Raw genomic sequence first — 21,178 nt, 5'->3', positions numbered from 1 at the left:
CACATGACAAGGCTCACGCTACTCACGCAGTTCCCGCTAAACGAAAGCGTCCATCACTGATCGCAGCGGTATAGTTTCATTGCTCTTTCGGATCCTCGATTTCGGTCAAAAAATGGACGTGGGATTTGGAGCAATCCAAGAGGTGGTGGATATATGCGACACCAGGGTCAAGATGGAGCCAGATGATGTGGAGGAGAATGATTTAACGGATAGTGGCATGGAAATATCAAACGGTAAGCTCTCAGTAATGCTTTTTACACATACGCGTGTGCCGCAAAAGCATGTGTTTGTGTGTGTGAGCATCGTCGTTTTATTACGCACTATACCGTTAAACAGTTAATTATTTTTAATCATTTCCCCCAAACATGAAGCTGAGGAATCCATGAAAATAATCGAGGAGAGCTCCCACATGATAACTGTTCCTGTCAGGGATACCGAGACGGAGGACGAGCGCCGCTTGATCCTCAATGCGCAACAGGTACGTCGGGGGTTGAATAACCTAAAATTCTTACTCAATTATTGGAAATCTAAGCAGTTTAACTGTCTATTTTGTAACGATTAAGTTTAAAATGCAGATTTAAGTTTTCTATTGTTATCACACATGGTCAGCCTCTTGCGAAATGAATAATTGTAAGAAAAATGTGGGTCTTACGAAATGAGCTTGATATTCTGTGATCAGCAATCGATAAAACCGTTTCTACTCTGGGCGGAGAGTATTTATCACTAAATTTTAGAGTTACTGCCAAAAGCCTTTAATTATTTTCTAAAATATTCATGAAAAATATATAAAATAGTATTTGATAATCCATTTATCAGTATATTAGTTTTTTTTATCGTTTTATCATCCCCTTTCTTCCTGTAGTTATTTCAAGCTTCCTCAGCAGAAGATACAAAGACATTTGAATGCCATATATGTCACTTTCCGTCCTACACCGAACGGGATAATTCCGCCCATCTTTCCAATCACCAAAAGAACCTTCATTTTTGCCTCTATATGTGCGGAGTTTGGGTAAACTCACTTGAAAAGGTACTAGAACACGAGTACCGCTACCATTCTCAGCCAGGAAGTGACCTCTCTTGCAGAGTAAGCGAAATCAATAAATTCCTACTAGAACTATTTCCAATAAAAATGACTTGTTTTTATCAGATCTGTGATTTTTCAACCCAAAGTGCCGACAAACTGGCCAACCACATGGAAAACCATTCCACTGTCTATCGTTTTGTCTGCTCCCTATGTCGAAGAGATTTCGAGTCGTCCCAGGACCTTAGGATACACCGCAAAGTAAGTAATGCAATCTGTGGTCGCGTGCAGTTTAAGCAAACCAGGGCTGAGTTGGTGGCCAGCAGTAAACGAGTTTTCCCCCGGGTTCGGAACAATGTTTTGGTAAAAACAGAACCACACTATACTCAGGAATGGGAGACTTGTCCTCCCATAATTGTAAAAACGGAACCAGATGATGAGCAAATGTCAGAGATGGATATTAAACAGGAGATCGAACCCTCGGAACCGTCGAAGAGTATCTGGTCAAACCTACCAGTTTGTCTCAGAGGCAAACTGCGCTTGCCAGCTCTACCCGGTAAGACTTGTGACTATCAAATAGTAAGTTCTTATCCGTATAATTTTTCATTTCTTTTCAGCTGAAGGTCGCAATAAACTATCCCCCAAAATATCTATTGATAATATGAATTGTATACAGCAGACCACAGACCAAACGCACAAGAAACCGATTGCAATGAATATATTGAAATCTTTGCCCACCAACTGCATGTCCATCACGCTCCCCTCGAGCACAAAAATTCGAAAAATCGAAGCTTTGGAGAACATAAATGAACCGAGTACTGTCGGTCAGGGCAATGTAGAAGAGTCATCCAGTACCTTTCATCTCCCAAAATCTATCTCAATACGCAAAGTACAGGCGGTGGAAAAAAGTAAATTAATTTCCACGCCAGTTGCCCCTGCGGCGCCAGAGCCACCGCTAAAATGGACACTACCAAAGCAACTGCAGAACCGCAACCCTTTCGAGATCTTAGATGCGTACGATAATTTGAAAAGCAAGCCAGAGTCTATGAAAATGATTTCCGATATCCGTAATAAAATACTATCTATTGAAAAGACGTTGCCATTGCCTGGAACAGTGCTGCAGTCTCCATTCCGCAAGGATGGTCCAAAACCTGTCGAAGTGCTCCTAGACTCATTATCCTCTTTTGTGATGAAGGAGCTTCGCGAAAAGTTTCCCAATTTCCGTTTCCTGTGGAGTTGTCCCATCTGCCCATGGGCTTACGAAAAGAATCGTGCATTTCGCACGCATTTAAGTACAGAACATAGCCTAAAACCGGATTTATTAAACAAGCTTAAAGTTTCCATAAAGCCATACGATTGTAAGTAAATTAAGATTCATCTTAAAATCATTTAAAATAATGCTAATTGAATTACCTTTTATTAGGTCGCCAAAAAAACGCTTTAAACGTACCAGTGCCATCCATAAAAAGCCTTGACTCACAACCACAAGTATCAGAACCATCTAAAAGCTTCGCAGAGATTCCAACAAAGAAAGAGGCAAGTCCTTCCTTTGAAGATGTGGAAGTTTCCATCTCTCCAGCGGGTCAAATACAATCAGGAAAAAAAAAGAAGGATAAACCAACGACACCTAAAGAGAGGATCTCGACTTACCAGTGCTCGGAATGCTCGAAAGTGTTTACTACTCACGGAGCCCTGCGCATTCACAAAACCATCCACACAGGGGAGCTGCCGTACAAGTGCGACTTTTGTGACAAACGTTTCCGCACTCCTGGTCAGGTGCGGGTTCATCATCGGCGTCATACTGGCGAAAAACCTTTTAAATGCAAGGTAAATAATCTGAAACACAATCTATCTTGTTAGAACTACATTTTATTTGGTCTACGTCTTTCCAGTTCTGTTCGCTAGAATTTACCCACCGGGAAACCCTAATTTCTCATATATCTCGCCACATTGGTATGAAGCGATACAAGTGTTATGGATGCGATAAAAACTTCGTTGTTGTCAGCGGCTTGCGGGCTCATCGCCGCATCCGGCCTGATACTTGCGGCAAGGTAAAGTTTACGGCTCGAGCTCATGGGCCCCGGGTGCGGGTCATCAAGGGAGAGGTAGTGTTTGAATCCCATCCGGAGCACAATGGTTATCTGCGGAGCGAGGATCCACTTAACATACTGTCGGAGCGAGGCCAAGTTGATTTTAGTTCCCATGATATTACAGAGGATGAAAAGTGATTGCACATTGTGAATGTTTTTGAATTTTTGTGTTATAAAATACTTATGTTTCAAAAAACATTAAAAATTGTATTAAAATTGTAAACATTAAAATTGTAAAGATTTTCTAAAAATTTCAATGAAATTGTAAAAGTTTTGAACAATTATATTATTTACTTTTGTTTCAATACATAAATAAAATTTTTAGTTTTCTAACTGCGTGTTTTGGGACAAAATCATTATTTTCTACTTATCACTTTTAAAATGTTTGTTATCAAATAAATATAAATTTAAAAGAAAACCTTGAACTTTCTTGTTCTCACTCTGACCACAAACACTGATATGTATTGAAGGTCAGTTTTAGATGTGGTTCAGACTTAAATATCAAGAAATTGATAAAGAATTTGTGAAAGTTTTTTAAATGCAGAATGGACTTCATCAAAATGATTTCATAATAAAAACTTGCATTCATACATTCATGGTTAGTTGCAAATTTATTTGGAGGTTTTAACAATGCTAGTACCTATTCCTAAATGACAGGACCTTTTCAATAAGGGCTTCGTGTACTTGAATATCCTTCGAGTTGATATACTCGTCGATCGCTTGGAACAGTTCGCTTTCACGAGAAATGGTGGATGGCGACAATTTTGCCTTCATTTGCGTAGCTCCCTCTGTAAACTTGTACTGGAATTTAGCATCCTCTTCGCCAATCTCGGCTGCCACACCTAGTAGACCCAATAAACTCATTCCGATAACCTGAGATTCGTTGGAGCCGGGTGTCATTTGGCCCTTCACAGTTTCCAACAACTCCTGCATTTTGTCGCAGTATTCGTTTTTCTGCTTCCCGGTGCCCCTTTGTAGCACGACTCGGCCGCGATCGACATAGGCCTGCAAAGAGGCAGTTGCTGGCCCGCGTTCTTCGGCCGGGACATTCTCCACCATGCTACCCACGAATTGGAGCGTCATGGCTAGGATGTTATGATACTCGACATCTTGTATAGTCTCCAAGTAGCCAAAAAACTGCCTGATAATATCATATTGCGATTGTGGTGGTGCTGCGTTGGCAAAGCTCTGGGAATCAAAATAATCTTTTAGACGAATCTTTTTTGATCACTCAGCTTAGACACTTACCAAAGCAGCTACGGCAATTATCCACAGGCAACGCATCTTCAGTATTATTTTATGAAATAAGTGAAATTATAGCCCATGCTGTGTTTATATACCCTCGACTCTCAAAAAATCTTATCACTAATTCTCTATATTATTTTATTTTGTTATACTCTTGCAGAAGGTATCATAAAATTGTCAATATAAGTGGCTTAAGAATTCGGCTGCGTCTTAATTTTAACTCATATTTAACGGGCTATAAACAGAACTTATTACATATCCTTGCACTATAATGCATATTACGTATACGTATCGTTGCAACCTCCTTTTCAGCAAGGGTGTTTAATAGTGGCATCCAATATATTGACATGTGGGAATTGCACTCGTCTGAATAACGAATAGCCAAAATTATCTGTGACGACAGAGACTGGTCATATAGATTCACCTGCTACTTTCTTTGTTTGTTTTTATTCTTTTTCAAAAAATTAAAACTTGTCGATAAGAAATGACCTTGCTTCTAAAGGAGGGGTTTGTTATTAAAAAACATATTTTGTTTTAATTTTTGTACTAAATATAAACTAAATCTAAACAGAACAGAAGAAATATTCATTTTTTTTGGTTGCACGCTTTATTTTAAAGACGCTTTAATAGTTTATTTTCTTAGGCTAGCACCTATTTTTCGATGACAGGACTCGCTAAATAAGGGTATCGTGGCTTTCAATGTCCTTCGAGTTCCCGCTTTCGCGGGATATGGAGGATGCCGTCAACTTTTCTTTCATTTGCGTAGCAACTTGGAAAAACTAGTCGAATAACTTTGTGTCCTCTTCGACAAAATCGGACGCCACGCCAAGTTTGGACCCTAGTGGCTAAAATATCAACTTTTGAGACACATTTTAGCGAATATTAAAGCCATTTCGGGTCGTATTCGGGAAAGGAATACCGTTTACGAATCGGGGTTCTAATTGGCTGCAATCTGCATTAAAATATCTTGAAAATCGATAAATAAAATTTTCGATCGATTTTTGGCCAAAATCATGATGTTACCCCTTTGAAAAATTTCGAAAATGGGGTCAGATTTTAGTTGGCCAGGTTTTGATGTAGGATTCTAGTACTCGAAGATCTAAGAACGGGAAGGCATAACATTCGGTGATCGGACAATTTTTGGCAAAAATATGGAATTTTCCATTTGATAAATTGATGCCCAGAGCCTTGTTGACCAAGTTAAGATCCTAGTGGCTAAAATATCAACTTTTGAGACACATTTTAGCGAATATTAAAGCCATTTCGGGTCGTATTCGGGAAAGGAATACCGTTTACCAATCGGGGTTCTAATTGGCTGCAATCTGCATTAAAATATCTTGAAAATCGATAAATAAAATTTTCGATCGATTTTTGGCCAAAATCATGATGTTACCCCTTTGAAAAATTTCGAAAATGGGGTCAGATTTTAGTTGGCCAGGTTTTGATGTAGGATTATAGTACTCGAAGATCTAAGAACGGGAAGGCATAACATTCGGTGATCGGACAATTTTTGGCAAAATTATGGAATTTTCCATTTGATAAATTGATGCCCAGAGCCTTGTTGACCAAGTTAAAACCCTAGAGGCTAAAATATCAACTTTTGAGACACATTTTAGCGAATATTAAAGCCATTTCGTGTCGTATTCGAAAAAGGAATACCGTTTACGAATCGGGGTTCTAATTGGCTGCAATCTGCATTAAAATATCTTGAAAATCGATAAATAAAATTTTCGATCGATTTTTGGCCAAAATCATGACCCCTTTGAAAAATTTCGAAAATGGGGTCAGATTTTAGTTGGCCAGGTTTTGATGTAAGATTATAGTTCTTGAAGATCCATGGACGGGAAGGCATAACATTCGTTGATCGGCCCATTTTTGGCCATAATATGGAATTTTCCATTTGATAAATTGATGCCCAGAGCCTTGTTGACCAAGTTAAGATCCTAGTGGCTAAAATATCAACTTTTGAGACACATTTTAGCGAATATTAAAGCCATTTCGTGTCGTATTCGGGAAAGGAATACCGTTTACGATTCATGGTTCTAACTGTCTTCAATCTGCAGTAAAATACTACGAAAATCGATAAATAAAATTTTTGATCGATTTTTGGCAAAAATCATGATGAAAATTTTCGAAAATGGGGTCAGATTTTAGTTGGCCAGGTTTTGATGTAGGATTACAGTACTCGAAGATCTAAGAACGGGAAGGCATAACATTCGGTGATCGGACAATTTTTGGCAAAAATATGGAATTTTCCATTTGATAAATTGATGCCCAGAGCCTTGTTGACCAAGTTAAAACCCTAGTGGCTAAAATATCAACTTTTGAGACACATTTTAGCGAATATTAAAGCCATTTCGGGTCGTATTCGGGAAAGGAATACCGTTTACGAATCGGGGTTCTAATTGGCTGCAATCTGCATTAAAATATCTTGAAAATCGATAAATAAAATTTTCGATCGATTTTTGGCCAAAATCATGATGTTACCCCTTTGAAAAATTTCGAAAATGGGGTCAGATTTTAGTTGGCCAGGTTTTGATGTAGGATTATAGTACTCGAAGATCTAAGAACGGGAAGGCATAACATTCGGTGATCGGACAATTTTTGGCAAAATTATGGAATTTTCCATTTGATAAATTGATGCCCAGAGCCTTGTTGACCAAGTTAAAACCCTAGTGGCTAAAATATCAACTTTTGAGACACATTTTAGCGAATATTAAAGCCATTTCGGGTCGTATTCGGGAAAGGAATACCGTTTACGAATCGGGGTTCTAATTGGCTGCAATCTGCATTAAAATATCTTGAAAATCGATAAATAAAATTTTCGATCGATTTTTGGCCAAAATCATGATGTTGCCCCTTTGAAAAATTTCGAAAATGGGGTCAGATTTTAGTTGGCCAGGTTTTGATGTAGGATTATAGTACTCGAAGATCTAAGAACGGGAAGGCATAACATTCGGTGATCGGACAATTTTTTGCAAAAATATGGAATTTTCCATTTGATAAATTGATGCCCAGAGCCTTGTTGACCAAGTTAAAACCCTAGTGGCTAAAATATCAACTTTTGAGACACATTTTAGCGAATATTAAAGCCATTTCGGGTCGTATTCGGGAAAGGAATACCGTTTACGAATCGAGGTTCTAATTGGCTGCAATCTGCATTAAAATATCTTGAAAATCGATAAATAAAATTTTACCCCTTTGAAAAATTTCGAAAATGGGGTCAGATTTTAGTTGGCCAGGTTTTGATGTAGGATTATAGTACTCGAAGATCTAAGAACGGGAAGGCATAACATTCGGTGATCGGACAATTTTTGGCAAAAATATGGAATTTTCCCTTTGATAAATTGACGCCCAGAGCCTTGTTGACCAAGTTTAGACCCTAGTGGCTAAAATATCAACTTTTGAGACACATTTTAGCGAATATTAAAGCCATTTCGGGTCGTATTCGGGAAAGGAATACCGTTTACGAATCGGGGTTCTAATTGGCTGCAATCTGCATTAAAATATCTTGAAAATCGATAAATAAAATTTTCGATCGATTTTTGGCCAAAATCATGATGTTACCCCTTTGAAAAATTTCGAAAATGGGGTCAGATTTTAGTTGGCCAGGCTTTGATGTAGGATTATAGTACTCGAAGATCTAAGAACGGGAAGGCATAATATTCGGTGATCGGACAAAAATATGGAATTTTCCCTTTGCTAAATTGACGCCCAGAGCCTTGTTGACCAAGCTTAGACCCTAGTGGCTAAAATATCAACTTTTGAGACACATTTTAGCAAATATTAAAGCCATTTCGTGTCGTATTTTGTAAAGGATTAACATTTAAAAATTCCTTTTAAAATAAAATCGCAGAATTGTATAGGTTTTTGTATTTTTATTATTTGCCATTGGGTTCTGCGTTTTTTTGAAAATGATACATAATTTATATTGTATTTTTAAACATAATATTATCTCTTATTAATAATTTTTCGCGAAATACATACGCTTGTCTTGTCATTGATTAGTATAATCATTTTAATTTATGCTTTGTTGTGTACTGTGTTACCACTAAAACATCTTATATCCGTCTGTCTGGTAAAACATATGAAACAATTTATAATTTAACAGAATTCGACAAGCCGACAAAATTTTAGTTATAATATACATACGCTCGTACACTTCAATTGATTTATATGTTATATTTAATCCGATTGCAACATTCTGCAGGGTTATTTTTACCTAGACATCTATTGCTGCTAACGCTATAGTTTAATTATTTATTTTTCATATTATTCCAAACATGCCCGGCCGCCGAAAAACCTCAGCAAGATTTACTAATGGCTAACACCTTCGATCCTGTTGGCGGGGCAACGTGCTACGTTATGTAGTTATAACAAATATCGGTATATCGTATAAATATTTAGTTTACATATGACTATTGTTTTTTAACATGTGTTTTTTCAGCTAATAATTTAGAGTTTGCTTTTAAGCATTTGCTTGCTAACGTCTTTCTATATATTATGTATAAATACGAGGCCGAATTCAAACGATCTGCAAAACATCTTATCAGTTATATACATTATTCTGTGTCCTACGTGCTATTGCCAATTTCACGCATTGCCTATTTGTGTGTGGGTGCCGCTTTTATTTATGTTTATTGTAAAAATTGTATGCTACAGTACATATCTACAGTTATCCTTCTAATCTGTTCGGCACGGGTTATCTCTATGCCCTCATACACCTTAGGTACAATAATCGTTTAGCTTTCGGATCTAAATTACACATACGTGGCTAGCTTGGGTTTTACTCTGGTATGTACAGGAATGTTTTGGAAAACTAAGCAGAAGAATCGGGAATGAGGTTAAATTTGTGATTAGCTTATCAGCTGGAAGTATTTGTGTAAGTCTCCTTGGGGGGGGGGGAAAAGCACATATTTTAGTTTAGTCAACCAAGATTTTGTTTCTACCAGTCCTTTTAGATTATCTACCTTTTTCAGATCAGGGAGATCAAAACGTGGGTCTGATTCGATAAAAATAATTTTAGAAACTAGCAGCCTAGAAAATATGAACTATGCAAGACCTTTGACTAATTGCACGGAGTGTTTATAATGCTTTATAATAGAACCTAGATATTAAAACTGATTAACATATTAGTATTTGATTGATTGTAGTACCCATACACTAGATTGTAAGGTTTATTGGATTAATTTCCCTTTGACTGATCTTTCAATGGCTTTTACATCCTATCCATTTGTTTGAGATTCGCTTTAGGCGGTAAGACTAACAGCTACCAAGTCCTTAGTTCAAATATGTATCGATTTCCGGTGGAGTGCTCGCCCGCACTTCCGTTCCTGGCCATTCGGGCGGCAGCTCCACAAACTACAAGATGATTGACTTTCTCCAATAGATCAAGCAACACTTGACGCACATATATATGAGAAGTTTACATATATGGGCTGATATACAAATTACTGATAATTAAACGTGTAACAGTCTTTTTTAGTTCACATTATCAATAAAAATAAATCGCATAAAAAGACCGATGCCCCAAAAGAAACGTGATTGTAACGCAATCTGTGGGGCGGGGAGAGGTGCGCTTACAAACTAAAACATATCCACGTATATAGTTATAGGTGTAAGTACGTGTGTGGGCAGTAGCTGGCTATAATACTTTAGTTATTATATCCGTTGTATCGTAAATGCGTATTATGCGTAGTTTTCGAATTTCGAATGTTCACAAATTTGTTCTATGGCCAGGGCGATCAGTGTCGCTGTTGATTCAGTTGGCATAGTTGTCGAATGAGCCCAAGTACTCCAATGCAGCGCGGTAGCAGAAGTGATATTGATCCTAAAAATGGAACGGTACATTAATGAAGCTCCAATTTGAATAAAATATAATAACCCACCTCGGTTTGCACCATTGCCGGTCGCTGGGAGCGCAGGATGCGCACGGTCTGGAAAACATCCAGGACTCCTTCGTACTGCATCCGCTCAAGGACAATGCTGAGGGTGATAAACACACCCGTCCGACCCACACCAGCGGAACAGTGCACAGTGATGGGTCCATCCTGGCCAAACTGCTCCTTGGTCTTGTGCACCTGTCCAATAAAGTCGATGAATCCCTCACCCGACTTGGGCACTCCCTGCTCTGGCCAGTCGATGAACTGGAATTGTCGGACGGTGCGCGAAGAGCCATCGCGAGCATCGGTCACCTGCGGAAATAGTATAGTATTAACCTTAAATAATCATTTAAGTGTTTAGATTCACTAACCTTGAACTCGCGCAACTTGTACTGCGGCATATTGTATTCAGCAATGGGGTCCACAACATAATACTGATAGCGCACGGATCGCTCGTGGGGCCAGTACTGGAAGCATTTCTCCTACACAAATATAAATCATATAATTAGTACCAAAGACCTTTAACTTTAAAACATTATCAATTATTTTAAATTACTTCTTTGAACTTGAAAGTCATAGAAATTAATTTGTTCATTTCTTTCGATTTCAAAGACAATTTTAATAAAAGTGATGATGAAACATTGGTTTCTCTTTTGATCAGCACATACCCTGCCCATTTCCTTGAGCTTGGTGAGCATCACCACAATGGTGGAGTTATGCTCCCAGAGCATTCGCCAAAAGTCCTCGGCGGTATCCTGGACAGGTCCCTGGGCGGCGATGTAGGCGGAGCGGTAGCGATAACCATCGATGAAGCTGGCATTGACGTAATCGCTTCCCTCAATGCCATGGATGGGGGTCAGGTAGACGCGGCTGGACTCGTACGGCAGGATATGGACCAGGCGGTTCTTGTGTTTATTGCATGGCAGATTGGCCGTAACAAACTTGGACGAGTCCATTTTCACGTTTGAGAGCTTCTTGAACTCCACCTCCATGCCAGAGATGCTCTCGCCGGGCTCCGTGGTCAAGAGTTTCTGCAGGTGGGTGTGCAGGTTGCGAGCGGGCACCTCCGTCAGCCCACAGACGATGGCTTCCAAGATGGCGTCGTGTATGAAGATGTACTGGTCCTCGGTCTGCACCATGTAGTTACGCTGCGCTCGCAGGCACGTCACATGTCCGTAAATGTCGATGATCTTTTCGTGCTTCATCCGCTCCAACATCGAGTCGATTACAATGTAGCATCCAGTGCGACCTACTCCTGCCGAGCAGTGGACAACCACGGGGCCGGATTCCGGTGGCGTTAGGGCGCGGCAGCGTCGCAGGAACTGCAGGAACGGGGCGGGATGATCGGGCACTCCATGGTCGGGCCAGGCGGTGAACTGCAGCTGCTTGATCTCCCGTCGATCATTGAAGCCCTGCCGGCACAGTTGGAAGGTCCGAATGCTGTATGTGGCCAGTTCCTGGGTCTCCGTAATGGTCACAAAGATTTGGCCGTAGGTTTCTGTGCCACGTGACGGCCAGTATTGGTCACACTTGATCCGGGTCCGCTCCTCCAAGCGCGTCATCATCACAATGGTGGCAGTCTTCAGTTCCCAGCACATGCGCCAAAAGTCGATGAAGGTCTCCTGGAGTGGACCCTGGGTGGCCACATAGGCGTTATGCTTCCGATATCCATCGCAGTAGTTGGCGTTTATGTAGTCCGACCCGGACACACCCTCCGTTGGCGGCAGTTGGACACGCGAATGGTCGTAGGCGGTCACGTTGGCGTAGCGATTCTTGGACTTGTTGTGCTCCAGGTTGGAGTTGTCCCAGGTGAACTGCTGGCCCGGCTCAATGCTCTCGTATTCCTGCGAGAACTTCTGGTTGTCGTTGGACTTGAGCCTCTCTATGTGGTTGGAAAATTCCGAGATTGGAATGGGCGGGTGTGAGATCATGCCGGGGGTTTGGAAGTTCAACCGTCGCATGTCCACGGGATCGCTGGGCGTGGGTCCAGCTCCGAGGTCGGCGGCCATCAGCGGACGGGTTACTGCCGCCTGATCCGGGGTCTTGCACGGCTGGCGGCGCCTCTTCACCACACAGAGCACTATCAACGCGGTGGAGACAATAAAGGTGGACACCATCAACGGGAGCACCACCCACAGAATCTCCGGTTCATCCTTGTTACGGTTGACAGACACCTCCGGCTCTGAGGGAGAGTTGGGGTCAGGTCGGTGTGGCCTTTCGCCCGGAGGCGCCTCCCTCATGTCCAGAGAGAGGAACTCCGAGAAGGGACTCGAGGTGTAGAGATGTTTCTGGGGCGTGTCTACCACTGCTCGGACAAAGATTCGGTAGCGCTTCTCCCGCTCCAGCTTTCGGTTGGTGTAGTTGTGGTAGTCGTCGCCGGAACCCAAATGGAAGGTGAACGGAATGGAGCGTTGCGGGAACTTGGCGGCTATGTAGGGGGCGTTGGAACGCTCCGGCTTGTTCCAGCCCGGGAGCAGCTCGTTTGTGAGGAACTGATCGGGTATCTTGTGAAGATTGGACTTGTCCTCTTGCACCACCACCAAGTAGTAGTGCGAAATGGGGCCGTACTCCTCGGAGGCCTGCGGCAGTATCACTAGTATCTCCTCGCCGTTGACCACTCCGTAGAAGTCCGGTTTGACCATGGGTTGGGGGGCGGCCATCTGGGTGGTGACAGTGATCTTGGTGGGTGGGCGGTAAGAGTAGTCCGATGGTATGGCGCTCACGTTCACGTTGTAGGTGGTGAACGGACTCAGCTCGTTGATCGTGTGCGTCTTCACGTAGTGCTTCAGTATGATCTCCCGCTTCTGAACCACCTGGGTCTGGGAGAAACCTTGCGAATCCACGAACACCTTCATGGCGTCGAAGCTGATCTTGTAGTTGACAGGGGTGAGACGAATAGGAGGCGACCAGCTGAGGGTCATCGAGTGAGTGCTAACGTCGTGGGCACGGAGATTCAGAGGCACATCCTCCGGCTTGATGCGAACGGTTACCTTCTCGCTAAGCCTGCCCAAACCATTCTTAAAACGCGCCGCAATGGCCACAGCATACTGGGCAAACTTTTCCAGATTCACCAAATCAGCGGACTCCGTCAGTCCCACGGTCTTCGTCTGCCAGTCATCCAGATCCTCCACAGCCGTCATCGTGTAGAAAATCTTGTAGCCCAGCAACTTACCACGACTGGGCACTGGCTCCCACCAGATCTCCGCCGTCTGCTCGGACGTGGCCTCCGCCTGGACGGACATCGGTGCTCGGCCCATGTCACGCTCCGTCTCCACGATCAGTTTCTCGCTGAAGGGTCCGGCTCCTTGTTTGGTGTAGGCCCTCACCCGGAAGATGTACTCGGTGTTCTCCTCCAGGTTGGTGAAAACCGCCTTGCGCAGGGTCATGTTTCGCTCAGATCCGAGGCCATGGTCGATCTTCTTGTGGAACTGGACGTCGTAGCGGGTGATCAGACCATTCCGGTGCTCCCTTGTAGGGGGATCCCAAGTCACGCACACAACATCCGGGGTCTGGAAGCGGATGGTAATGTTCGACGGTGGTCCACCCGGCGTTCCCTCGGGTGTCTGGAATATCTTTACTGTCTCCTGACCAATGCCGATGTGGTTGCTGCCCGCCACGCGGAACTCGTACTCCACACCACGTTCCAGATCATCGAAGCGCCGTTTGGTCATCTGGGGTCCCGAAAGCATCTCCTCCTTCAGAGCCTGATCCTTGACACCCCAGCGCAGGCGGTAGCCCCTTAGTTCACCGTAAGTCTGTGCCGGACGCTCCCACTCCAGCTCAATGGAGACCGTTGGATCACGCTCCATAATCTTTAGACTCACTGTGGGCCTAACTGGAACTCCTCCGGGCGTCTTTACCACAATTGCTGCGCTGCGGTCACCATCGCCCTTCCGGGTCAAGGCAGCCACTTGGATGGAATACTTGGTGTCCGGTTGCAGGCCTGTTACATTGAACTCCAGAGTGTCTACCACATCGAACTTGAAGGGTTCGTTGAGGAAGCCCTTGCCCTGATTATAAAGAGAAACGGTTTAGGTTAGAAGAATCAGAAAAACATCAAAACATACCTCATCTCGCAGCTCCTGGGCGTGTATATGATAGCCACGAATGATGCCATTGCGGTCCTTTTCGAGTGGTGGCTTCCAACTGACGTGGATCGACGTGGAGTTCAAGGGAGTGGCTTTAACATCCTGCGGATCTCCGGGCACTACAGTCGACGGCGAAAAAAAGCTCGTTAGATCAAAGAACTTACAGTGGCGAAAACAACTCATAAAGTAACACACTTAAAAGTAGCTTATCTTATAGCTAAGATGATCTAAAGATAACTTACTTAACCCTTTACAAGGTATAATGGTTTACATTTAATAGAGATAAACAGCTAAAAGTCTAACACTAAGTTCTTAGATACTAAGACCAAGATATATACAGAAATATATGCTGGTAGTACAGAACCAGAACAAACTTAGTTCCAAGTAAACGTCATCACCACATCACAGACAAAAACGATGTAACTTAAAATTGAAGAGGGAACTGGAGGAAGTAAATCACAAAGAGTGCTTCTTAGGTGCTAGGTATATAGTATTAGGGGTTGCTCAATAGGAATAGGTGCTCAAAAGTCAATAGGAGGTGCAGTTTATACCTTGCTATAGTAATATGGTTTAATATAGACCATTTCTTATAGAGTATGTCAAAAAATGTACACAAAACGCTGGCTATCAAAATCGATTCGGCTTTGATATCCATCTTGATTCACTTGGCAAAAACAAACATGTAAGCATTCAAAAGATTTTACTCGGTTCTGTGCAAAAACGTAGTATAGTGGTAGAAAAATTAAATAATGTACTTTATATATATATTCGCTAAAAATGGTGCCCCTTTTTCAGTAGCACTTTAAATCCTTGCCGGCCCTTATTTGCGGCTCGATAAGAGTTTCAAAAAAGTCGAAATAGAGAAACATCAAAAAACAAAATAGATTTCATTTCTTTTTTTTTAGTTATCGGTCAACAATTTTTGGACCAATTTTAAAAAATACACAGTAGGGGAAAAATGTATAAAAAAGATATGGAAAGAGAATTGTATGGTAATATGTAGATCGTGTGCATCAGTTGCTATAGTGGGCATTCTTAAACATAATACATAGTCAACCATTAAATATACTCACTCTTTTTCTCTAAATAGTTTTAAAATAGTTTATTTATATATATTTAACCACCATCCATTAAAGGTTGCGTTCAAAAATCAAATTTCGCAATAATTTCGTATTCACATCAAAAAGTTTCAAAAAGATTTTAGTTTTTGGTATTGTGTTTTCCATTTTGATTTGCATTCAAAAAAAGGTGCACGAAACAGAGCAAGTAGTGCAAGGTGCGATTGGCCAAGCAAAGTTATTTGAGTTTTTTTTATAGTATATGAAAAAAGATATAAAATATAGGATTTTAGTTTACATTATACAGTTCCAAAAAATGGATTACTGGTGCAAAAGTTGGAGGGAAAGTCACAATAGGAAGGGGTTTACAACCGAAAAAAGGGAAAAAATGTTACAAAATCTACATATTTGTTGGCACATCGCTTTGATACTGTACAGAGAATTGGATTGAAAATTATGAAAAACTTATATAGGATGTGGTATTTTGTAGATTTGAAACACCGTATTCTAAATCTATTAGTTATTAACTAACTTACCTTAACGGAAACATATTTTAACTTAAAATAATACAGGGTTTTTTAAGTATAGGCTACCTTATAGTTCTTAATTTATTTAAGTTCTGTTAAAAAGCTTCAAATTATTTTGACAGTTGAGTTATTTTTTTCCACATATTCATTATTTACGGAATGGTTTACTGTCAGACGGTTCCTTGCCCCCAATCGTCGTGGCATTCGGGTTCATTAAAAATGTTAAACAAATGCATAATACAAATTATTCAAATGCAACTGACGGGCACCAAAATGTTAAATTATGCTTCATTAGTGTTCTGGCAGCTCATGTGCTTAACTTCTGTTGCTTTCCCGGGAAGTTGGAAGGGGTCATCTGGTTTATATATGTATATATATATATTTAGTTTTATATCATTTTTTTTTGTCACTTTACATTCATTCAAAACGCACACAAACCCATATTCATACCGGCACACAAAAAATATAAAATAATTAAAATGCCACCGTTAAAATTGTTTCTTTCCTGAGTACTTTTCTGTGCTGAATGGAACAAACGAAGCAAGGAGCTCGTGCTAAGCTTCCAATGCTCGAGGTGCTCATTTTTCTATACAAACGTACACACACACATTTTTTTTCGGTGCATACGTGCGACTGTCTGGTAGCACAAAAGAGAATCTCCTTGCTTTACGAAATTCGCAGTCGGAAAATGGAAAATGGGTTGGATGGAGTGCCGGGTATGAGAGGATAGAGGAAGTGCAGTGCAGGGTGGAGGTGGAGCAGGTGGAAAATGAAAAGCAAGTGCCCAGCTTTAGACAGGTGGAATGCATTTGCATTTGTGCTCTGGCAGCTAACAAGCGCATCACATCATAACGAAATACGTTCCCGACATACGAAAAAGACAAAAATTAGTGGGAAAAAGAATATGACAGATACAGATACATACACTAGTCGGCATATATATTTTGACATAGCGATGCTTCATTTTCTTTTTCAATTATTTCTTTATTTAAAGGAAAACAATTATTGATTTAATTTCAAATAGATATTAGTAATGTTTTATTACCAAAATAACAGTTTTAGGTTTTTTATAAATGTATTTTGTATTTATTTTTTAATTTAAACTAAAATAAACTAAATTCGATAGGTGGCATAAGTATTTTGACATAGCTTTGTTTCACAATTAAATATAACAGAGTGCAACAGTGATTCTGAACCTTTATAGTGAAATAGTAGGAATTGTTTAACTGTTCGAGTATTACACAAAACCGTGTATAAAAAATTGTTTAACACCCTAAAAATCTTGATTTATTTTAACAAAACCAGTTTTCGGGACTTTTTTGCGCTTAAAAATTCCTAAACTCGTTTTTTTAAACCGATTTCAAAATTGCCGATGTTTTTCAATAGTTAAAGGTTGTAACTTTTGAAAAAAAAATATATCTTTGATTTTTTTAGGCAAAAAGGACAAAATTTTTACACCTGAAACTGAAATTTTCGCCTTTTGATCGTGTTTTTCGGATTTTGACGCCAGTTTTTCGGTACAACTTACAAAATTTCTGTCATGAATGCCACATATCAATGTTGTCTCATTAATACTGAATAAAAAGAGACAAATTTCATTAAAAAACTATGAAAATTGTTGAAGTTATAACGGTTATTCCAAAAAAAGTCAATTCAACATTGCGAGCGCACCGGAGTAACAGTAGGAATATGCTCTTATTCTTATAGTGCTCGCAATGTTGAATTGACTTTTTTTGGAATAACCGTTATAACTTCAACAATTTTCATAGTTTTTTAATGAAATTTGTCTCTTTTTATTCAGTATTAATGAGACAACATTGATATGTGGCATTCATGACAGAAATTTTGTAAGTTGTACCGAAAAACTGGCGTCAAAATCCGAAAAACACGATCAAAAGGCGAAAATTTCAGTTTCAGGTGTAAAAATTTTGTCCTTTTTGCCTAAAAAAATCAAAGATATATTTTTTTTTCAAAAGTTACAACCTTTAACTATTGAAAAACATCGGCAATTTTGAAATCGGTTTAAAAAAACGAGTTTGGGAACTTTTAAGCGCAAAAAAGTCCCGAAAACTGGTTTTGTTAAAATAAATCAAGATTTTTAGGGTGTTAAACAATTTTTTATACACGGTTTTGTGTAATACTCGAACAGTTAAACAATTCCTACTATTTCACTATAAAGGTTCAGAATCACTGTTGCACTCTGTTATATTTAATTGTGAAACAAAGCTATGTCAAAATACTTATGCCACCTATCGAATTTAGTTTATTTTAGTTTAAATTAAAAAATAAATACAAAATACATTTATAAAAAACCTAAAACTGTTATTTTGGTAATAAAACATTACTAATATCTATTTGAAATTAAATCAATAATTGTTTTCCTTTAAATAAAGAAATAATTGAAAAAGAAAATGAAGCATCGCTATGTCAAAATATATATGCCGACTAGTGTAGATGGCTTATAGTATCAACGTATCTTTGTATCTATGCACTGACCCTTTAATGCTGCCGCAGATACATCTCAACTGCAGCTTGTGAGCCGCTGGCTACAATTGTGACAGGATCAAAAGGAGGGAAGGACACAGAGGGTAATGTCGGTACGAGGGTACGTCTCGCCCTTGGGTATACCAAATTGAGTACAATTAAAATAAAATTCCAGTCACTCACAGTGCCAGTGCCAGTGCCAGTGCGGTGCTTTTGTGCTTTTTTTCGGGTGCAACGTTCTTAAATTAACCGAAAATTATTTCATAAAATTAAATATTTATGTGGTATCTTTAAATAAAGTTTGGTGCGGAAAGGAATATATATTTTATACTTTAAGCTTTATCGTAGAAAATGAGAGCCTTGTACAGTTATTATTCTCCATAGATTACAAATATTTTAAAATGATGTTCCTTTTTTTTATTTTCCACCAGTCTTAGTGATATTCCCCAATGGCATTGTTAGTGCTTTAGTGCCTTGTGCAGAATCGATGGTGCAGAGTGAGCTTAGTACTTAAAACTAGGCCTATTATAACCTCAATCAATAAGTGTATCAATAGAGTGAGACCAAGGCAATAATAGATAGCAAGTGAGACGTAGACTAAGGTGCTTAGTACTAAGTACATTTAATTTATGGTGCTTATTCGAAAAGAAACAAAATGAATGGACCACCACTATGAGGTGGTGATCTAGCTTTTAAAACACAATAGTTCAGGAGGTATTTAATAATAAAAAACATATTTTTTTTTCTTTATTGAACAAGCAAGTTAACAGCTAACAAGCAATGAAAGGGTTCCTAAACTTAAAGATTTGACTAAAGGGAAATTAATTTAATCAGAGGCATTGAACATTAAAAGTGGCTCGATAATCCTCAAGAGATCATCCTTTAAATTAAAAATCCATCAAAAAAAATCAATAAAAATAGGGTAAATATTCGGAAACTTTTCAGTAGCACATCTGCACCCTTGAGATAAAAAAATGTAAAACATTTTTCCAGAAAGTACTTGATGAAAAAGTTAAGGGTCTGTGCAGAGGAAAAACTGTCATAAACTCGCAGGGCAGACGTGATACCACAGCCACTTTAAATCGGGAAAACAGAAAATAAATAAATACCCCAAGGGTGTGGAAATAATGCCGAATACAAATACGCAAATGTGTTAACTGTGCAAACATGCAGGTGATTGCAAATAAAACTTAATAAAATTGGTCAACAACATAAAATATATAAAATTATGTACGCAAATAAAAATCGGTTAATTTTGTGCAGAAATCAATTTAAGGATTTGTCGCTTTTCAGTGCCGAGTGCGTTATTTGCATAGCAATAAGCAAAAAACAAAAATCCATTTAAAACGTGCGACATTCGGTTATGGGGTGTTTAAGGGTTGGGGTTGGGGTTGGGGTTATGGAGCTTCACTTGTGACAAAAGTGCAAAAATCGTGTGCCAAAAACCAAACAGATACGAGAGGGTATCAGGGGGAGCTGAAAGAAAGGGCTCAAAATTATAGTACACCGAGCTTTGTACAGGTTATTAAATATGTAGGCGTTTATGCAAATATCACGCATATGGGATATGTGTATGGAATGTGTGCTGGTTGGAGGAGGCTGGTGTGAATGCAACTGAGAAAAAACAATAAATAAATAGAGCGGAACATTTTGCGCTATTTGCGCTAGGTAAACATATGAAATAAAATAAGAATGAATTGGGATATATTTAGGTGGCGGGGAGTGGGCCATTATGGGTTATATAACCCCTATTTAGGTTCTGGGTCCTTCAAATGTTTACATTTATAATTGCATAAATTTAATTATGCAAACAATTAAATAAAACATTTAACGCAAACAACCTAAAATCAAATTTGTGTTTTGGTTTCTGGGGTATGAGGATAATCTGCAGTGGGCTGTGTGCTTACAAAAACTATATGATTATGCCAAAAATACAAAAAGATTACATAGAGTTCATGGCGTTTCTGGTGCTATACAAATTACCACAAACAGTTAATGCATTATATTCAAAAATATATATACTTTTAAAGGTATTTTCATCATTTTTTTTTTAGTTTGTATATAATCAAAGGTACATTTTGATTTTGTGCATTTCTCGAGACGATTGCGAGTCAAGTAAATAGAAATAGAACAAAAATTATGTAGCTTGCATATAGTACACAATACATAGGAGTTCTTCTAAAAGATTTTGTTTTTTTTTTTAAAGAGATAAGTGCAAAAAAGTAGTCAAAAATTGCGCCAAAAAATATGCAATTTTATAGTGCCAATAGGAAAATTTTTGGTAGACGTTTTTATTAGTCCTTAGAACTGAAAAATATATTTTTTTAAAGAAATGTAAAATGAAAATAATATATGATACAGAATAGATAATAACAATGATGTTGGGTAGGAACTTTAAAAATATATATTCTCTAAACGAGTATATAAAAATATGGATCTTTATTAATCCATAAAAGGTGTGACATGTATGTATGAATCAGATCAGATTCAAAAATAAATGATACGATTTTTCAGTTTTTTCTTAAAAAAAAGAAACATTTAAGTGAGCTACAAATAATATTTTAGAGCTGCTTTCAAAAGATGATTAACAGCTCCTTGATTATATGATTTATATTTTAAAAATGTAAAAAAACAAAAAACTTTTTGTTTATAGATATCTCGATATATATCAGTTAACGCTCCATAGTGCTTAGCCGCTCCTGTGGTGAATGCTCTCGATATCAAAATTCAAAAATTGTACAAAATACTTTGGGTTAGATTTTGGGTTGATATTTTCTTTTTTT

General features: G+C 39.1%; 3 protein-coding genes across 13 annotated transcripts in view; 1 reads left to right on the top strand and 2 right to left on the bottom strand.

Moving 5' to 3' along the window:
• The first annotated feature begins 23 nt into the window (after positions 1-23).
• Positions 24-3,395, top strand: LOC6498287. Its single transcript, XM_001962428.4, has 7 exons — positions 24-233; positions 372-478; positions 863-1,084; positions 1,148-1,577; positions 1,639-2,379; positions 2,445-2,848; positions 2,914-3,395. Exons 1-7 carry the CDS (start codon positions 113-115, stop codon positions 3,247-3,249), a joined length of 2,361 nt encoding a protein of 786 aa, XP_001962464.2. The 5' UTR covers positions 24-112; the 3' UTR covers positions 3,250-3,395.
• Positions 3,396-3,703: 308 nt separating this feature from the next.
• Positions 3,704-4,452, bottom strand: LOC6497254. The gene is made up of 2 exons (XM_001962429.3): positions 4,360-4,452; positions 3,704-4,299 (listed from the first exon to the last, which is right to left on the bottom strand). The coding sequence occupies exons 1-2, from the start codon at positions 4,393-4,395 to the stop codon at positions 3,745-3,747; spliced, it is 591 nt and encodes a 196-aa protein (XP_001962465.1). The 5' UTR covers positions 4,396-4,452; the 3' UTR covers positions 3,704-3,744.
• Positions 4,453-8,963: 4,511 nt separating this feature from the next.
• The window catches only part of LOC6497253 (tyrosine-protein phosphatase Lar), a 113,735-nt gene continuing 101,520 nt past the window's right edge, over positions 8,964-21,178 (bottom strand). For 7 of the 11 annotated variants that reach the window (XM_014906107.3, XM_014906098.3, XM_001962430.4 and 4 more), the window contains 5 exons: positions 14,306-14,445; positions 10,907-14,248; positions 10,610-10,720; positions 10,245-10,550; positions 8,964-10,186 (listed from right to left, as the gene is read on the bottom strand). In XM_014906107.3, the coding sequence (XP_014761593.1) occupies positions 10,118-10,186; positions 10,245-10,550; positions 10,610-10,720; positions 10,907-14,248; positions 14,306-14,445 (3,968 nt within the window). In that variant the 3' untranslated portion in view covers positions 8,964-10,117. Of the gene's footprint in view, positions 10,187-10,244; positions 10,551-10,609; positions 10,721-10,906; positions 14,249-14,305; positions 14,446-15,399; positions 15,409-21,178 lie in introns of all 11 variants that reach the window. The other 4 variants (XM_044716423.1, XM_044716424.1, XM_044716422.1 and 1 more) reach the window with 1 other exon arrangement.

The sequence above is a fragment of the Drosophila ananassae genome, chromosome 3R (genome assembly GCF_017639315.1).
Source record: "Drosophila ananassae strain 14024-0371.13 chromosome 3R, ASM1763931v2, whole genome shotgun sequence".
Classification (NCBI taxonomy): Eukaryota; Metazoa; Arthropoda; class Insecta; order Diptera; family Drosophilidae; genus Drosophila; species Drosophila ananassae.
Note: the sequence above shows the minus strand (reverse complement) of the source record. Positions and strands in the feature narration are given on the sequence as shown.

Bases quoted from the DNA above. Each gene is read 5' to 3' on its own strand.
- LOC6498287 (XM_001962428.4), top strand. From the start codon at position 113: ATGGACGTGGGATTTGGAGCAATCCAAGAGGTGGTGGATATATGCGAC. The intron at 1,578-1,638 runs GTAAGACTTGTG...ATTTCTTTTCAG, and splicing joins GCGCTTGCCAGCTCTACCCG to CTGAAGGTCGCAATAAACTA. The intron at 2,380-2,444 runs GTAAGTAAATTA...ACCTTTTATTAG, and splicing joins TTCCATAAAGCCATACGATT to GTCGCCAAAAAAACGCTTTA.
- LOC6497254 (XM_001962429.3), bottom strand. From the start codon at position 4,395: ATGCGTTGCCTGTGGATAATTGCCGTAGCTGCTTTG. The intron at 4,300-4,359 runs GTAAGTGTCTAA...TTTGATTCCCAG, and splicing joins TAATTGCCGTAGCTGCTTTG to AGCTTTGCCAACGCAGCACC.